Below are 18995 nucleotides of genomic sequence, written 5' to 3'. Positions count from 1 at the left end.
GTTCCCAGCCTTAGGGAGCCTTTCTGTAAAGCCTACTTAGTGACTTGTCTTTTCTGGACATGTTATATAGAAAGAATCAAATAGTTTGTGATCTGTTTTTGTGTTCGGCTTTTTTTTTTTGGGAGAGGTTTTTGCTATAGGGCGCGTACGCTCGCCAGACAGACAGAGAGAGACATAGAGACAGAAAGCGAGAAATCACCCCCCGGGGGGATGGACACATTGCAATCCCTTCTCCTCCATTCTCCTCTCGGGATCTTAGGCACGCACGCACACGCGTCTGGCATGAGGTTTAAGCCACGGGTCCGGGACACGAACCGCTGTCGACTACGTGGGAGTGCAGCGACATAGCCATTACGCTAACTGCTGGTGTGTGTTGTTCAGCTTCTTGTCTTTAGTATGATGTCTTCAGGACTCACTATGTGGCAACGTGTGTGTACTTCATTCCCATTGTTGTGTAGTTGTTCGTTATGTAGATACACCACATTTTGTTTATTCATGAGTTGATGCATATTTAGTTTCCACTTTTTGACTATTTGTCAGTTATGACTTTACGAACATTGAAGTGAAAGTCTTTCTGGTGACATATCTGGTTTCATTTTAGGGGGGACCTACCTAGGAGTGAAGTTGTTGGGTTGAATGCTAAATTGATACTTAAACTTCTTTTAAAAGTTGCCAAACTGTTTTCCAAAGAGTCGGCACTATTTTATGTTGTCACCGGCAGTGTTTGAAGGTCATTTCTCTTTATCTTTGATGGCATTGGATGTCATTATTCCCCTTGACCATAGCCATTTTAGTGGATGTGAAGTTTTAATGTGCACTTCCCTAGTCCTTTCTGATATAGATTATCTTCTCATATGGGTATTAGCCTTTAATTTACCTTCTTAGGTGAATTGTTTTGCAAACCTTTTACCCATTTGTGTATGTTTTTGTTTTGAAATAATTATAGATCACAGGAAGTTACAAAATGGTAGAGAGGTCCTGTGTACTCTGCATTCTTTCCCAGAGGTAACATCTTGCATTAGTATAGGACACTATCAAAACCAGAAAATGGGCATCAGTATGATTCACACACCTCATTTCAGATTCCATCAGTTTTTCATGTACTCATTTGTGTGTGTGTGTGTGTGTGTGTGTGCATATGGTTCTGTGCAGTTTTCTCATGTGTGCGTTTCTATAACTACCACCACAGTCAAGATGCAAACTATCTTTATCCCCTTAAAGATCTTGGTGATGCCACCTGGTTATAGTCACACACACCGTATTTCCCTGCCACCCCCCACCCACACCCTTCACCCTGGCAACCACTTATCTATCTACTGTACATAACCTTTTGAGATTGTCTTTTGTCATTTGGAATACTATGCTTAAGACCTATACAGGTTGTTGTATGTATCAGTAGTTTATTATTTTATTTTAATGTTTAGCTGTGTGAAGTTTCAAGAGAGTAGCAACCACTGATCTATTCTCTGTAATTTTGCCATCTGAAAATGTTGATATAAGTAGAATCCTACTGTACATAACCTTTTGAGATTGTCTTTTGTCATTTGGAATACTATGCTTAAGACCTATACAGGTTGTTGTATGTATCAGTAGTTTATTATTTTATTTTAATGTTTAGCTGTGTGAAGTTTCAAGAGAGTAATGATAAAACTCAGCTCATCTTTGGCTCTGTCACCAACATACACGCAAAGGATGCAGCACCAGTAGAGGTAAATGCTGGCATATTTCTTGACAAGCTGAAAATTATTATGCTGGTTCAGATTTTTCAGCTGGAAAATCTATTAATTTACGCAGCCTGGAAAATCATTCTTTTGCCTTATTTTAGAAGATAGACACCATGCTGGTCCTGGAAGGCAGTGGAAACTTGGTGCTGTACACAGGAGTGGTTCGGGTAAGCATAAGGAGTTCTTCGTGCTGTTAATAAGGCTCTATTGTTGTTGTTGTTATTATTATTATTAGAATTACTTATAGGGACCAGCAGATGGTGTAGCGGTTACATCACTGGACTCTCACATGGCCAACCATGGTTTGAGTCCCACACTAGTAGATTGAAACTCAATCTGGGCGTGTGTGCGTGCACTCAAGATGCAGGTAGAATAGGGACCAGCAGGTGGCATGGTGGTTAAGGCGCTGGACACTCCCACATGGCTGACCGTGATTCAATTCCTGGACTTGGAGGCTTGCTTTCTCACCCTCCCTCTCTCTCTGTATCTCTCTCTGGCCAAATTAAAAAAAAAAAAAAAAAAAAAAAAAAAAAAAAAAAAGGAAAAAAAGAATTTAATAAAATTTTTTTTTTTTTTTTAAAGAAAAGATCCCAGTAGGATCATGGAGAAGGGATTGCGGTGTGGCAATCCCCTCCTGGGGTGTGATTTCTCATTTTCCTTCTTACTGTCTCTCTGCCTCTGGCAAGTGCACACAACTAAGGCAAAAACTTCTACCCAAAAAAAAAAAAAAGAATTGTTTAATTTTATTTACTATTATTATTATTTTTTATTTTGGTTTAGAACATGTGTACTTACCAGAAAGAGAGAGTGACAGTAAGTGAGAAAGCAAGCTTCCAGGTCTAAGACTCAAACCTTGATCAGTCACGTGGGAGCCCTGCACCTTAATAGCCATACTAACTGCCGGCCCCTCCGTTATTATTTTTTAGTGTTACTTTTGTTTGCTATTTAAAGTTTGTTAAATTCAACAGAAGATTTTGCTAAGAGTTGAAAATGAAGTTTCCAATTTAGGTTGGTCCTAACTTGAATTTGCTGACTGACTGCCAGTAGGTGCATTGGCACTATGAACCTGGCCCAGATGGGGAACCTTTAAGAAGCATAAGTAAATTAATAAAACAAAATAGAGTTGGTTGACTAACCTAGTTTTAAAATTGATGTATAGGTAGTTGTATTACGTATTGAAGTTTAGGTAAAGTTTTATTATACAAAATGGGTATTACTTTTGTCTTTTTTTTTTTTTTTTTTTTAATAGGGTATGTGCGCTCGTCCGACAGGCAGAAGAAAGCGAGAAATCACCCCCCAGGAGGATGGCCATGCTGTAATCCCTTCTCCTCCATTCTCCTCTCGGAATCCTGGGCACGCATGCACACACACCCAGCCTGAGTTTTAAACCACCGGGTCCGGGACTTGAACTGCCGTCGACTACATGGGAGTCCAGCAACATAGCCATTACGCTAACTGCTGGTCCCATGCTTTGTCTTTTTTAATTTGTGAAATTGTCATATAGAAAAATACAAATGTTATAAATTTAAATTATAAAAATTAAATACAATGTGGGGCTTGTAGATGGCATGGTGGTTGAGGCAGTAGACTCCCATGTGGCTGTCCATCGCTCGAGTCCTGGACCCGGTGGCTTGAAACTCACTGTGTGTGTATGTGTGTGGGTGTGAGTGTGTTGTGTATGCCCAAGATCCTAGGAGGAGAATGGAGGAGAAGGGATTGAAGCATGGCCATCTCAGGTTGTGGGGGGGTGATTTCTCACTTTCTCTCTAGTGACTGCACATATCCTATAGCAAAAATCTCTCTAAAAAAAATTATAGAAGTTGGGACCAGCATGAAGAAAAGTAAGACAATGGTCATATTTTCTTGGCTGGTAGAATTTTGTTAAGGATTGAGTTGAATCTGTAGATAAATTTGGGGAAAGATTGACATCTTCATAACTTGTTTTTTGGATCCATAAACAGAATAGATCTCTTTATAATTATATCGATTTTGTCTCAGTCTTGTAGCTTTCAATATAATGCTCTGATACATCTTTTGTCTAATGTATCTCTAAGTGTTTCATACTTTTTGGTGCTAATGTTACCTTTTTTATAAAGTTTTCATCTCTGAATATTCTGCTTTTACATAAAAATAGAATTGATTTTTTTCTTATATTGATTTATATCCTGCAACTTTGGTGCACTAACCTTTTAGCTCTAGTGGCCTCTTGTAGGTGTCTTAATATTTTCTGCCTAGATATACATATCATCAGCAAAGACAGCTTTACTTCTTCCTTTACAAATCTTGGAAACCTTTCTCCTTTTGGCCAGAACCACCATCTTCCAGTAATTAACCAAAATGACGAACATAAAGAGAAAGAGGAGAGGCACCAGGTATATGTTCTCTAGGCCTTTTAGAAATCATGGAGTGGTTCCTTTGGCAACATATATGCGAATCTACAAGAAAGGTGATATTGTAGACATTAAAGGAGTGGGTACTGTTCAAAAAGGAATGCCCACAAATGTTACCATGGCAAAACTGGAAGAGTCTACAGTGTTACCCAGCATGCTGTTGGCTTTGTTGTAAACAAACAAGTTAAGGGTAAGATTCTTGCCAAGAGAATTAATGTGGGTATTGAGCATATTAAGCATTCTAAGAGCAGAGATAGCTTCCTAAAACGTGGGAAGGAAAATGACCAGAAAAAGAAAGAAGCCAAAGAGAAAGGTACCTGGGTTCAACTGAAGTGCCAGCTTGCTCACACTTTGTGAGAACCAGTGGAAAGGAGCCTGAGCTTCTGGAACCTATTCCCTATGAATTCATGGCATGATGAATGTTAAAAATAAACTTATTTAATAGTCTATAAAAAAAATCTTGGAAACCTTTTATATTTTTCTTAATTTATTTTGCTGGTTAGAGCCCCCAGTACAATGTGGAATAGAAGTAGTGAGAGTAGTAACTCTTGCTTTGTTGATCTTAGTAGGAAAGTATTCACCATTAAATAAATTCACCATTAAATATGATTTTTACATATAGATTTTTTTTTTCTTGAATGCCATTATCTAGTTGTGGAAATTTTCTGTAATCCTAATTTCCTGAGGATTTTTTTTTAAAGAGATTTTTGCTATAGGGCGTGTGTGTTTACCAGAAAGACAGAGAGAGAGAAAGAGAGAGAGAGAGAGAGGCAGACAGAAAACGAGAAATCATCCCCCCCCGCCCCCGGGAAGATGGCCACGCAGTTATCTCTCCTCCATTCTCCTTTTGGTATTTTGAGCATGCATGCACACGTGCCTGGTATGAGTTTAAGCCACTGAGTCCGGGACTCGAACTGCGGTCAAATATGTGGGAGTCCAGCATTGTAACCATTACGCCATCTCCTGGTCCCTTCTGAGAATTTTTTATCATGACTAGGAAGTGGATTTTACTAAATGATTTTTCTGGATCTGTTTATATCCTTGGTCAGCAGGTAGGTAGGTAAAATCAGGGGTGGTTAGTATGGATTGTCAACTCATTCTTTTAAGGTAAATAAAGAATTTATTCTAGTAAAGTTTTTGAAGAAGTATTTGAGAGTTTATAATGGAAGACAGAGATGGTGAGCTGGAGAGCACAGTTTGAATTAGATTGGATTAAATTTCTTTAGTGTCACACAGCCTCGTTTTTTTTTTTTTGGAGAGATTTTTCGCTGTAGGGTGCGTGCGCTCGCCAGACAGACAGAGAGAGACATAGAGACAGAAAGCGAGAAATCACCCCCCAGGGGGGATGGTCACGCCGCAATCCCTTCTCCTCCATTCTCCTCTCGGGATCTTGGGCGGGCACGCACGCACACGTGCCCGGCGTGAGTTTTAAGCCACCGGGTCCGGGACACGAACCGCGGTCGACTACGTGGGAGTCCAGCGACATAGCCATTACGCTAACTGCTGGTTCCCACACAGCCTTTTTTTTTTTTAGCTCCTGGGAAGAAGTAGTTGGTATTCTTTCTCTTGCTTTGAGACTTAGTTAACAAGCTCTCCACTTATAGATTGTGAAAGCTTAAAAAAAAAGTGTCCCTGCTATCTTTGCCACCAATAAGGTTGAAAGATGTGTAGTATATAGAATTTTGTATATCTTACGTTTATTAATTCTTCCCCCCCGTTTCCTGTAAAAAGTGTCCTCAGTAACGAGGAGAAGAAATCAGACCAAGAGAAATCATACAAAGGAGTTTGCATTTGGGTTGTAGAATATGATAGATACTGAAATTTTCATTGTTTTTTAGTTGCATCTGATGAACATAAACACTGAAGTATCAAAAATTGCATAGATGCCTTAACCTTTTATTTAAGGATATGACACGTTAAGTGGGATTTTCTTCTGTGTCTTGTCATTATTCGAAGGTGGGAAAGGTTTTTATTCCTGGACTGCCAGTTCCTTCCCTGACGATGTCCAACACAATGCCTCGACCGAGTACACCACTTGACAGCATTAGCACTCCTAATCCTCTTAGTAAAATGCTTGGGTCCTTGGATGAGGTAAGAAATGTACTAGGTATGTCAAAAAAAAATGTTGATTTAAAGAAGTGTGGTCAAATATTAATCCTTTCCATGGTTACCTTTAATTTTAGTTAATACTTATGGATGATTTGAAACACAAACGATTAGCATGCATTGATTTACTTCGCTTGTGATGTGTGTGGTTCTTTTTAAAAATGCTAGAGAGAGAAGACTTACGTTTTTTTCCAGGTAGGGAATATCACAATGTACTTCAGTGGAATAGATGTACTATCCGCATAAGAAATTAGAATTTAAGGTAGACCATTAAGACACAAATACGAAACAAAAATACCATAGTAGATTCACAGACGGGAAGATACATCCTCATGGGGTGATGTGGCAAAAGCAAAGCTTCACCTCTCGAAGACATGTTGGATGTAAGGATGCCTTTTTGGGGCCAGGCAGATTCACACAGGCACTGGAATGAAGGTAGGAGGGTACCGGACATGTTAATGTATGTTGTGACCCCATATCCTAATGTACAGATTAAGGATTCAGCAGCTCGGTGGAATAGATACTTGTAAAAGTATAAGTTGTCTGTTGGGGAGGGCTGGAGGTGGGATAATAAAAACCTTTTTTGAGCATTTTTCTGTTAGGCACTGTTGTGTTTTATCAGTACTTTGATCCTCATTTTACAAATGGCTACATATATGTAATAGTTATTTGTCTAAGATCATAAAGCCTAATAAGTGGTAGAAATGGGTTTCATACTCTTACTAATGTGTTTATGATGTGCAAAAGGATGGAAAGGGGTGTGTGTATGTGTGTATGTTTGTGTGTGTGTGTGTGTGTGTGTGAGAGAGAGAGAGAGAGAGAGAGAGAGATTTATTTCTTTTTATCATGAAGGAGAGTAGTAGTCCCCTTTCCCTGTCTTTTCTCTAGTCAGGATCTTGGGTGCCCATGCTTGACATGTTTTAGGGTGACTCAGGGTCCAGTCTCGGCTTCTAGCACAGCATATCACCAGCCTCACCACCCGCTCCACTGAAGCTGGGCCAGAAAAGGTAGTTTTATTCTGAATGCAATTGTCAGGGTGTTACAGGTCATTGAGGAGGATGTTATGAGTGTCAGGATCAGTGTTTTCAATAGGTTTATCTTGGAATTGAAGGTAAGGAGACCAATTAGATTCCAGATAATGTTGCTGTGTCAGTGTGAGAAGTGTGAAGAGGGTCTGATCGAGGGCAAAGGTGTATGTGTGGAAAGGAATGATGTGAAAGGTTGCTAGCAGTACTGCCTCCCTCTCTCCCTCTCCTAGTTTGGCCTTCCTTGCAAGTTGTCAGCCTGTCTATATTCTCTCACCTCCCCCAACCACAAATTGCAAATGCCCAAAGCAAGAAAGGCAAGGTGAGAATGTCAGCCCATAGCTCCTTAGCTCCCTTCTCTCCTAGATCTTGGCCCCTGATGTGTGGGTAGTTTGGGCTGCCTCCATAGCTATCTAGTGCCGTCATCAGATGTTTTGCCTTTCCAGTTGTTTTCTGTAGGACCTTGACCTCTGCAAGGTACTTCATTATAGCTGGAGTGGAATGATCTAAAATCATTATACTTAATTGCTGGTCAGACCATATGCAAAAAAGAAAAAAAAAAAAGTCACTTTTTTTTTAAACCTATAATTTCTCAAAAAATACTTCATTTGTGTTTTACTTATGATTTTCTATAGGTTGTTCTGTTGTCCCCTGTTCCAGAACTGAGAGATTCTTCAAAACTTCATGATTCTCTCTACAATGAAGATTGCACTTTTCAACAGCTTGGAACCTACATTCATTCTATCAGAGATCCTGTCCATAACAGAGTAACTTTAGTAAGTACATTTTTAAAAGAATAGGTAGCTTCTCAAGAAGCATGGCAGAGGAAACCAGCAGTTAGCGTAACGGCTATGTCACTGGACTCCCACGTAGTCAACCGTGGTTCGCGTCCCGGACCCAGTGGCTTAAAACTCACGTCGGGCGCGTGTGCGTGCGTGCCCAAGATCCCGAGAGGAGAACGGAGGAGAAGGGATTGCGGCATGGCCATCCCCCCTGAGGGGGTGATTTCCCGCATTCTGTCTCTCTGTCTGTCTCTGTCTGTCTGGCGAGCGCAAGCGCCCTATAGAGAAAACCTCTCCCCCAAAATATTTATAAATAAATAGATAGATAGATAGATAGATAGATAGATAGATAGAAGCATGGCAGACTTGCAGTTTGCCAAAAGGTAGAATTTTGTTTGAAAAATGAAACAAATATTTCTTACAATTTAAAAAAAAGTCTGTTGTAGCAATTGTTTGTGTTTTACTTTCAACTATAAAGTAATTCTGCTTAAGTGTTTAAAAGTTTCTATATTATTAAAAATGTATTGGAGGGGCCAGCAGGTGGCATGGTAGTTAAGGTGCTGGATCCCATGTGGCTAACTGCTCAGTTCAAGTCTTGTGCTCACTGGGTGCATGCCCAAAATCCTGAGAGGAGGATGAAAAAGGGATTGCAGGATGGCCATTCCTATGGGAGGGGGGTGATTTCTCTCTCTTTCTCTATCTGTCTCTCTGGTGAGTGTGCAAAAAACTTAAAAAAAAAAAGAAGCATTGGAAACAGAAGTTGTTGAGTAGAGTTGTATACTGACTTTATCTTTGTCGTTTCATTAAAATTATCTCCTTTTGATGATGGTGGTTCTATTTATTTATTTATTTTACATTTTGCCGAAGCACACATGTGTTCACTGGAGAGAGACAGTCAGAGAGAGAGAGAGAGAGAGAGAAAGAAAGTGAGAAACACCTTCCTCCATGGGGAATGGTAACACTGCAATCCTTTCTCTTCCATTTTCCCTTCTTTCTGGGAGTTTAGGCATACATGCACACGTGCCCAGCATGTTTCTTGAGCCACCAAGTCTGGGACTTAAAGGACACAGTTGGTGATCTTACACATGTGAGATCTGGCTGCCTTAACCACCACCCCTGGTTATCCCTGATGATGGTGATTCTTAATGTCTATATAAAAATTAGACACTTTTTATTAAAACAGGAATTTTCAATATGTTGCAAATGAGCACATTTACTATTTCTTTTCTTTTCTTTTTTTTTTTTTTTTGGAGAGTTTTTTTTTTTCGCTATAGGGCGCGTGCACTCGCCAGACAGACAGAGACAGAGAGACAGAAAACGAGAAATCACCCCCCAGGGGGGATGGTCACACTGCAATCCCTTCTCCTCCATTCTCCTCTTGGGATCTTGGGCACGCACGCACATGCGCCTGGCATGAGTTTTAAGCCACTGGGTCCGGGACACGAACCACGGTCAACTACGTGGGAGTCCAGCGATATAGCCATTACGCCAACTGCTGGTTCCCCACATTTACTATTTCTGAGAATTGGAAGTATCCCATTCTATTTGAAAACATATAGTTTTTCATTTATTTTATTAACTTGCCTTGATAGGCATATCATCTTGTAAAGTACCAGCTCTTGTTAAGGTAACTCAGAGACTTAGTATGTACAAGTTTCATTTATTCTCTTTTCCCCCATTCTTTTCATTAGGAACTGAGTAATGGCTCCATGGTTAGGATCACTATTCCGGAAATTGCCACCTCTGAATTAGGTACGAGTGAGAGCCAGACCTCACGTCTGTGTTCTTGGTTTGATTTGTAAGATTTGTAGTAATTTCTGCTTAATAATTGCAATTTTAAAAATTATTTTGCTATTTTTGAAACCAACAGATCCAGCTTTTTACTTTGGAGAAAGGCTGTAAAGACCTCATAAAAGCACTTTATGATGTCCACTCTGCATGCTCTAAGGCTAAAATGCAGTTGAAGGATGTGTTAACCCTGTTTCTTGGAGAGCCTTATGTTGGGGAACACCATGCAGTGAGCTTACAGTATATTGACATGACTCTTGCAAGAAAACATGAGAAACAGGAAGCCTAAGCAACTGTTAGTAAAATAGTTCTTAGCAGCTTATTTAATGATATTTTTAATCCAGAAATCTCTCAGGTTTTAGGTAAATTGCCTTCATTGAAGAAAACTTAGTATTATAGTCAAAATATAATCAGAAGTATTTTAGTAAAATATTGGAGTCTGTTTAAAACTACTGAAATGCAATTTTGAAGTTACTAGGAGAGAATGTGTTTTTCATCTAGAATAGCAAATGTCAGAATTGAAAAGTTTGGCACCAAGTGTAAGTTAAGGAAATAGTGCCTGTGTGATATAAGAAATAGCTGGTCGTTTCAACGTCTGACGGCCAAATCAAGGCATTGGCAGACTGGAATGACTTTCATTTTAGGCGTTTTCTTTCATGGGCATGGCAAATGATCTTCCAAATTGGTAGAGATTCCTTGCTTTCCTTAAAAGGTATTAGGCCAAAGTACCTCGAAGTATTCCAAGCCTAAACAAAATACATACAAACCAATAGTATGGAGGAAATGAAAGGAAAATAAAATCTTACCCTTAACAGCCAACTAGAAGTCACACAGTTCATGCACATTAGTACCTAAGTTTATATACTTTTAAAAGTTTCCTCGTGTCCTTGTGCAGCACCTGCACTTCAGATTCAGCTTGGTTATTTAGTTTTCTAACATTTATTGTCATTTGCTTTCGACCTTTGCTATGCGTGCATGTCAACAGTACATTGATGAGAAAAAGGATATGCTGGTGAGGATAGGTCCAGTGACAGTGAAGAGAGAAGGGAGAGTGAATCCTGTACAGGATTCCAGTAAAGACGGTATGTGAATGAAAATCATTGCAGTATGTGATCATTTGCTCCTAGAAGCAGGTGTAGCCTCTTCACAGCAGCAGCCCTCACCACCCTGAGGGGATCACCAGTATGACAGTGTAGTGCTGTAACTGATATCTGTATTGATGGCTCTGCGTCATCAAGAGGGCATAAATTTTTGGTATTTACTCTAGTCCTTGAAGTCAGCATGTAAAACATTTTAGAAACTGAGTGATGAATGTAAGAAGTAACAAAAAGCTACAAAGCTTTGGTTTAGAGATACATTCACTCATTTAGAACTTCTTGCAATGCTAACTAAGCATTGCTGTTGAGGTTGAATATTATGTATTTACTGAAATATTTAAGCAGTAATTTATTTAACTTATTCATGTAGAAATTTATGTTTTTCATAGACTGACTTTTAGTCCATTCTGTTACTAGTAGCTGGAAATACTTGAGACAGGGTGACTTATAAATACAGGGGTGTATTCAGCTCACAGTTGGGCGATCCAGGCTCCAGGGACCCACTCTGGTAGGGGCACAACATGCATATGTGGAAGACAGGGGAATGTGTTCTGTGTCCTTGCATCTCTTACACCCGCTCCTTGTAAACCCACCACGAGTCAGTCACGGGGCCCCGCCCTGATGATCTTCATCCTGACTCTTCCCCAAAGCCTCACCTACCTTTCCACACCGTAACTGGATCAAGTTTTTTTTTTCCTTGTTAATCCTGTTGCAATAACTCAATACATGAATTATTGGGAGATATAATCAAATTATAGAAATGACCTTTATTTTTTTGTCCAAGCTGGGATTTTTTTTTTTTTTTAGGTAAAAGGGGGAAGTAATTAGTAGTTGCTAGGGCAGTGGATGCAAATCATGTCTTAGATAAATTCGGCTATTTGGTCACCTTATTTCTGATCCAAAGTTAATGATCAAAAAGCCTCTCAGGCCTCTTATAAGCTGCATTGAATTCAACAGTTGCTTTAACTTTCAGATGATTGGCGAGATAATGTTTGTATCCCATTGCCTCTTTAATGATAGTTCTCTTTTCATAGTACTTGGTCTTTACATAGGTAGCAATTAAGAACTTTTTTGTTGAAAGGGTGAGAGAAATGCACATAGAAGCATATTAAAATTAACCTTTGCTTTTAATAGTACAGACATGTTTGCAAGCCATTAAGCTTATCCTGCCAAAAGAAATAGCAGTACAGATGCTCGTCAAGTGGTATAATGTCCACAGTGCCCCAGGAGGACCAAGCTATCACTCAGAATGGAATTTATTTGTGACTTGTCTCATGAACATGATGGGCTATAACACAGACCGCTTAGCATGGACCCGAAATGTAAGTAAATACAGCTGTTTTCTTCCTGAGCAATGTGATGTTTGCAGAATTGGTAATGTAACATTCAGAGTATATAGCAAACAAAGTTAAATATTTGAAGTAATGGAATATTACTAAGACTTATTGTATCTATTGATAAATATTATTCAACTTTTAATCATAGCATTTCCTGTTAATTATAGTTACTGAGTTTTTGTAAGGTGTTAAACACATTTGACTATTATTTCTCATTTTATCTTTTAAAATAACTTCAAGTTATCTTAGGATTAGTCTTGGTTTTAGTGATAAACTGAATTGCAAAGAGATCATAGTCGTGAATTGCACAAAACTGGGACTAAACTATGACTCGGGGCTTCATATTATTTGAAGGAAAGACTATTTTTATACATATATTGCTTACAATACAAAAAGGATTGATACGTGAGATTTAAATTGTTTTAACCAAGTACCTATTCTGCTAATGGTATAAGGCTGTACCCCTCACCTTCTGCCCCAAGAACTTCATTAGATTCTTTACATAGTTGCCAGGTAGTACCTTCAGTGTCGGTGATTTCCTTTTCGCTCTGGAGAGCATACCCAGGATAGCCTTGCCTGGGTCACTCCGAAGATACCACCCTAGACTGTACTTACCTTTGTTGAGGTAATTTAGCTGTACCTGTCTACATGTTTTAGCTTTGTGCTAGCAAATTCTTTTATGTATGTATGTATGTATGTATGTATGTATGTATGTATTTTTAAGATTTTTGCCATGGGGCACATGCCCTTGCCAGAGAGAGATAGAGAGAAAGTAAGAAATCACCGTCTCCAGGGGGAATGGCCATGTTGGCAACCCCTTCTCCATTCTCCTCTCGGGATTTTGGGCATGCATACATGTGCACCTGGCATGATTTTCAAGCCACCCAGTCTGGGACTTGAACCGTGGTCAGCCATGTGGAAGTTCAGTGACTTAACTACCATGCCACCTGCTGGTCCTACAAATTCATTTAAAAAATTATGTTTTCATTATGAGAGAATATATACTTACTATGAAAAATTTGAAAAATGGAGGCTTTAAGAATGGAATAAAAATTGAAGGGAATTGTGAATATTCAACAGGGCGGTTGTAGAAAATGAAGTAAAACCAGGGCATTACATTTTTAAAGATTTATGGCAATAAAGCATCTCCTGACCATTTACAAACAGAAATTCATGGAAGATTTTGTCAAGGTCAGCAGTGTTGAAAATCTGATGTCAGAATAAGTCTGTGATGCTGGTGAAACATCACTATTTTGGTGCTGTTGCCCAGAAAGTTACTGATATGGCTCACGAGACATCACCTATAGGAATTAAGCATTCTAAGGACAGAATAACTGTGCTGGGCTGTGTAACACAGTAGGCGTGCCTCAGTGTAAACTTGCTGTGGTAGGCAAAAGCCGTCTCCTGACTGCTTTGTAAGGGAGTGAATTTCTTACTGGTCTGTTATGCTAACTAAAAGGCATGCTCACCAGGATTACCTTAGCTGACTAGCTTCACAATATTTTGTACCAGTGGCTCGTGCTCGTTGTAGGGAAGTTGGACTAGGTGATGACTCCAGGATTTTGTTGTTCCTTGACAACTGTTCTGCTTATCTTCAGGCCGAATTCCCACCAAAAATATTGTTTATGTCAAAGTACTTTCCCACAAATGTCATGCCATTAATTCATCTATAGTGCCAGGACATCCTTAGATCAATGAAGAATAAGTATAAAAATATTTTCTTGAACAGCATGCCAGTGGCAGTGACGTGGGTGTAGAACGTTTTCAAGTGGAGTTTAGCATGTCTGATGTTGTATATTTCGTTGCCAGTGCTTAGAACGTAATGACAAAAGACAGATGTGTATGCCTAGTACAACCCCTGGCCTGTGACTGTGTTCAGTGATGATGAATGAAATTAGGCTGTGACTTCGACAGATCCATATATCAAATGAGAAAAAAAACGAGTTCTGTCAGAATCCTGCAGTAAACTAGAAGAAATGTATTATTGAAGATTTTTTAACATTGATAATGAGACTCTGATTGTTCATTCGTTGACTGGTGAAATAGCCAAAGTAGTTCTGAATTAGGAACAAAGTTATTTTGGGCCAGCCCAAGGTGGTGGCTGGATCCCACTGTATTTTATTTTTTTTAGGTGAGACAAAACCTCAGTAGGCATGAGGTGGCATTGTGCTGCATTGTGATTGCAATAAGTGATGGTGGAGATGCCATTGTTAACGTTGCAGCAGAAGTGCCTGTAGACAAAATGGTGAAAATGTGTGATGGGTTTGTTGAAGGACTGACTAGAGCATGCATTCGTAACAGAACAAAAAAATCATGTCAGTTTATAAAATTAGAGCCCTCTAAGACACAAACTGTGTTTCATGAGGCAGATGACTCTGGAGGAAATCTTTTAGAAAATGCAGCAGATGACGTAACGGTTACATCACTGGACTCCCTTGTAGTCTACCGCTATCCGAGTCTCAGACCCAGAGGCTTAAAACTCACACCATTCGTGTGTTCGTGCATGCATTCCCGAAATTCTGAGAGGAGATGCAGGAGAAGGGGATTGTGGCATGGCCATCTCCCCTGGGGGTGATTTCTCACTTTCTTGTCCCCCTGGCTCTCTGACTGAGTGCACATGTCCTATAGCAAAAATCTCTCCAAAAAAAACAATAGCAGCACAGTGCCACCTCATGTCTACTGATGTTTTGTCTCACATAAAAAAAAATACAGTGGAATCCAGCCACCACCTTGGGCTGACCCAAAATAACTTTGTTCTTTTAAAGTTGTGGTATAAGCTGTGTCTTCCCGCAAGTAGAAGAGGAAGGGAAACTTGTGTCGTACCTTTGAGCCCAGGTACTGTGCCGGATGCTTTATATATGTGATGACTTTTCAGCTTCACAGTGACCTTTAAGACAGACAGTTGTATTTATATTTATAAAAGCACCAGTAAATTCCACTTTCCAGATGAAAAGATTTGTTTTGATGCCTTTCCTCAGTTCCTGTAATTGGTAGTAGAACTGGTTTCTGAATTATTTAAATTGATTAGTTAAGAGTAATAAGTGCAGGACCAGCAGCAGGCATGGTGGTTAAGGCACTGGACACTCCCACATGGCTGACCACGGTTCAACTCCTGGACGTGTTGGCTTGGTTTCTCTCTTTTTCTCTCTCCCTCCCACCCCCTCTGTGTGTCTGGTCAAATTAAAATAAATTAATGAGTAAATAAAATTAAATAAATAATTATTTTTTTAAAAGAGTAGTAAATGTGTGATTTTTGTATTCTCTTTTGGGGTTATTTTCCAGTTTGACTTTGAAGGATCACTTTCCCCAGTCATTGCACCCAAAAAAGCACGGCCTTCTGAGACTGGATCTGACGATGTAGGTATTCTTGTTTCTTGCTAACATAAATTAATGTATGAATACTCATACTGGTATCCCATCTCTGTGCTATTCCTGTCGATTTGTTCATATCTCCAACACCTTTTACTTTATTAAATACCAAAGAACAGTTGCTTAGGAAGGTAGGATCTGTTATGTTTTCTGTCATCATTTATTTACTTTGGTCTTTAATGAGCATATAACAATTAGTGTAAATATATGTAAAATAAATTTATTTTCTTTCTAAATAGTTTTAAAAGGTGACTTGTCTCAGTGTTTATTGCTGGCATCTGTAAATTGTTTGGCTATTTTGTAATTGTTCTTTCTTTTTCAGCATTGTAATTTCTGTTTTCATATTCTTAGAGTTAACTTCATGTGAAAATGGATCAGATTGTTTTAAGTGAATTTGTTTTTCTTTTTTAATGATTCCATGACAAGGGGTCATCATTTTAAAAATTAATATCTTTTTTATTCTTCTTAGGACTGGGAATATTTACTAAATTCAGACTACCACCAGAATGTTGAATCTCATCTTTTGAGCAGATCTTTGTGTTTGAGTCCTTTGGAAGTTTCACAGATGAAGTCTGAGGATTTTCCACAGAATCTCAGTTTGGATTCTTCTACACTTCTGTTTGCTCACATTCCTGCAATTTTTTTTGTCCTTCACCTTGTCTATGAGGAGCTTAAGTTGAATACTCTGATGGGGGAAGGAATTTGTTCACTTGTTGACCTTCTTGTTCAGTTGGCAAGGTAAATATTATGTATAGATTGGAAACTGCCAAGAGGTCCCTTGATGACAGTTTTTTCCATGATGTCAAATAGGAACCTTGAAAATTAGTTTCTGAAATCCCCCTTTGCAAAAAACTCGATTATTTTTTTGTAAACCACAGAATTGTTTGAAGATACTATTTATGTAAGGGCCTGTGGGCCATGCTGCAAGTTTTAGTTTTGTCCTAAGATTAGTGGAAAATTATGAAAAAATACGAATGACCTGCTCAGCTTTACATTTTGACAAGGTAATGACTGGCAATGTTGTGGTAGAAGTTGTATAATAATATCTGTTTTGTAATAATACCTACATTCAAATAGTGTTTACAAAATCATAGTTTACATATAGAATACCAAACAAAGTACGTATGAGATTCCTTCTTAGTGATGCCAGAGAGACAGAACACAAGAAATCAACCCCCCGGGGGGGATGGCCATGCTGCATTTCCCTCTCCGCCATTCTCCTCTCGGGATCTTGGGGACGCACACACATGTGCCTGGTGTATTTCAAGTCTCTGGGTCTAGGACTTGAACCCGAGTCAACTACATGGGAGTCAGGCAGTGTAACCGTTATGCCATGTGCTCATCCCTATTTATTACTATTTTTAATTTGACCAGAGAGAGAGAGAGAGAAGTAAAGTGAGAAAGCAAGCCGCCAGGTCCAGGACTTGAACCATGGTTGGCTATGTGGGAGTCCAGCACCTCAACTACCACACTACATGTTGGCCCACATATTTGTTTCTAAGAACATTAGTGTCCTTTGCTGATTGTGGGCTCTCTTTGCTGTGCTTTCTTGTCATCTGTAGTCATCCTTGTCTTTTAGGTACTCTCACTGGATCAGTAAAATAGTTCTGGGAATATGTCAACAGCCATTTTAGCAACTTGTGTTTGGCTTTGAACTCTTATTTATTTTAAATTTTACCAGAGAGAGACAGTGAGAGAGGAAAAAAGCAAGCTTCCTGATCCGTGTTCGATTATGTAGGGGTTTAGCACCCAACCACCATGCCACTTGCTGACCCTTGTCTTTGAACTCTAAAGGTCATTCTTAGATGTTATATGAACCTTTATGATTAAGGGTGTAGGTAAAACAAGTGCATTTGATTGAAATGTCGACTTCTGAATGAAAATTATAGCATGTTTTCTCATTTCTATGGACCTCTCTGAGATTCTTAAAACTTTTCTATGACACAGCATTTAAAAAAATTGTGTTTGTTTTAATTTTGCTAAAGGGGGGCCAGCAGTGGTGTGATTGAGGTGCTAGATTCCCACATGGTCTACTGTGTGGTTCGAATCCTGGATCTGGCGGCTTGAAAACCACAACATACAGGGACCAGCATGTGGCTTAATGGTTACGTAGTCGATTGCCTTTTGAGTTCTGAACCTGGCAGCTTGAAACTCAGGCCAGGACAAAATCCTGGGAGGATATAAAGGGGAAGGGGTTGAGATGTGGCCATCCCCACATGAGGCGTTGGGGTGATTTCTTGTTTCTGTCTCTCTAGTGAGTGAATGCACCCTATAGCAAGAATTTTCTTGCTCAAAAAAAAAGAATCACAACAAATAAATAAATGTTTTAAAAAATTTGCTATAGGGTGTGTGGGGGGAGAGAGAGACAGAGAGAGAAAATGAGAAAGCACTCCAAAGAGGGATGTCCACACCACAATTCCTTTTCCTCTACTCTACCTTTCAGGATTTGGGGCACACATGCACACAAACCACGTGTATTTTTTCAAGCTGCCATGTCTGGGACTCAAACCACAGTCAACCACATGGGAGCCAGTTGCCTTAACCACCATGCGGCTGGCTAGCCAAAGACACAGTAGGTTTAACTGATGGCTAATTTTGCTTATGACAAATCATTACTATTCTTAAAATTACTTTGTTAAGTTACTTCCAAACTCTAAATCACGGTTTTCTGAAATAGTTAACATTTGTATCATGCTTTACATTTTATAAGGTAAATTTTGCATATATTATCTTTGCCTTCAATACTTGAGAGTAGGTTAACTGATATTTCCCCATTCTCTAGAAGAAAAACTGAGGTTCACAGAGATGACTTGCTGAAGATCACGCTCCTAGTAGATAATAGAAGAGAAACCAGACCACAGTGCTTTATTCTGATTTTACTTCTACTGTATTTATCTAGCAAAAAGAGGTTGGTCTGCAGTTGTCATACCAAGCACTCTAAAACTGAAACATATAATAAAGCGTCTCTATACTTAGTATCTATTTTTCTCATAAGTAAGGCTTTTCTTATTGGAAAATTTTGACTGATATATCCTTCTGACTCTATGGCTGAGGGAATTGTATAATACCTCCTTTTTTATATGCCTCTATTGTTTTAGGGACTTAAAGTTGGGACCTTATGTAGATCATTACTATAGAGACTACCCAACGCTTGTCAGAATGACTGGACAAGTGTGCACAATTGAGCAAGGTAAGTGTTGGTGCCACTAAAAATTGCTCAACAGTGTAGTGACATTTACCTGAGTCTTCCTCAGGAAATAACAGAGGATATGTTTCTTATCATAAACTCTAAGGCAGGGGCAGTGTCTCTCCAGCAGGCAGATGTTAGTTTGCAGTGCTTGATCTCTGAGTTGTAGTAAGCCTCAATTTCTTGACAG

At 39.2% G+C, this 18995-nt stretch overlaps 1 protein-coding gene across 1 annotated transcript in view; it reads left to right on the top strand.

Moving 5' to 3' along the window:
* The window catches only part of ANAPC1 (anaphase promoting complex subunit 1), a gene marked incomplete in the record, with an annotated part of 120774 nt that overhangs the window by 37893 nt on the left and 63886 nt on the right, over positions 1-18995 (top strand). The window contains 9 exon segments of the mRNA XM_027774995.1: positions 1619-1709; positions 1826-1891; positions 6071-6205; positions 7881-8021; positions 9719-9779; positions 12047-12234; positions 15532-15606; positions 16088-16356; positions 18717-18808. Coding sequence (XP_027630796.1) covers positions 1619-1709; positions 1826-1891; positions 6071-6205; positions 7881-8021; positions 9719-9779; positions 12047-12234; positions 15532-15606; positions 16088-16356; positions 18717-18808 — 1118 coding nt within the window.

The sequence above is a fragment of the Tupaia chinensis genome, unplaced genomic scaffold (assembly GCF_000334495.1).
Source record: "Tupaia chinensis unplaced genomic scaffold, TupChi_1.0 Scaffold000511_1, whole genome shotgun sequence".
NCBI lineage: Eukaryota > Metazoa > Chordata > Mammalia > Scandentia > Tupaiidae > Tupaia > Tupaia belangeri.
This window is presented reverse-complemented; position numbering and strand designations above follow the sequence as displayed.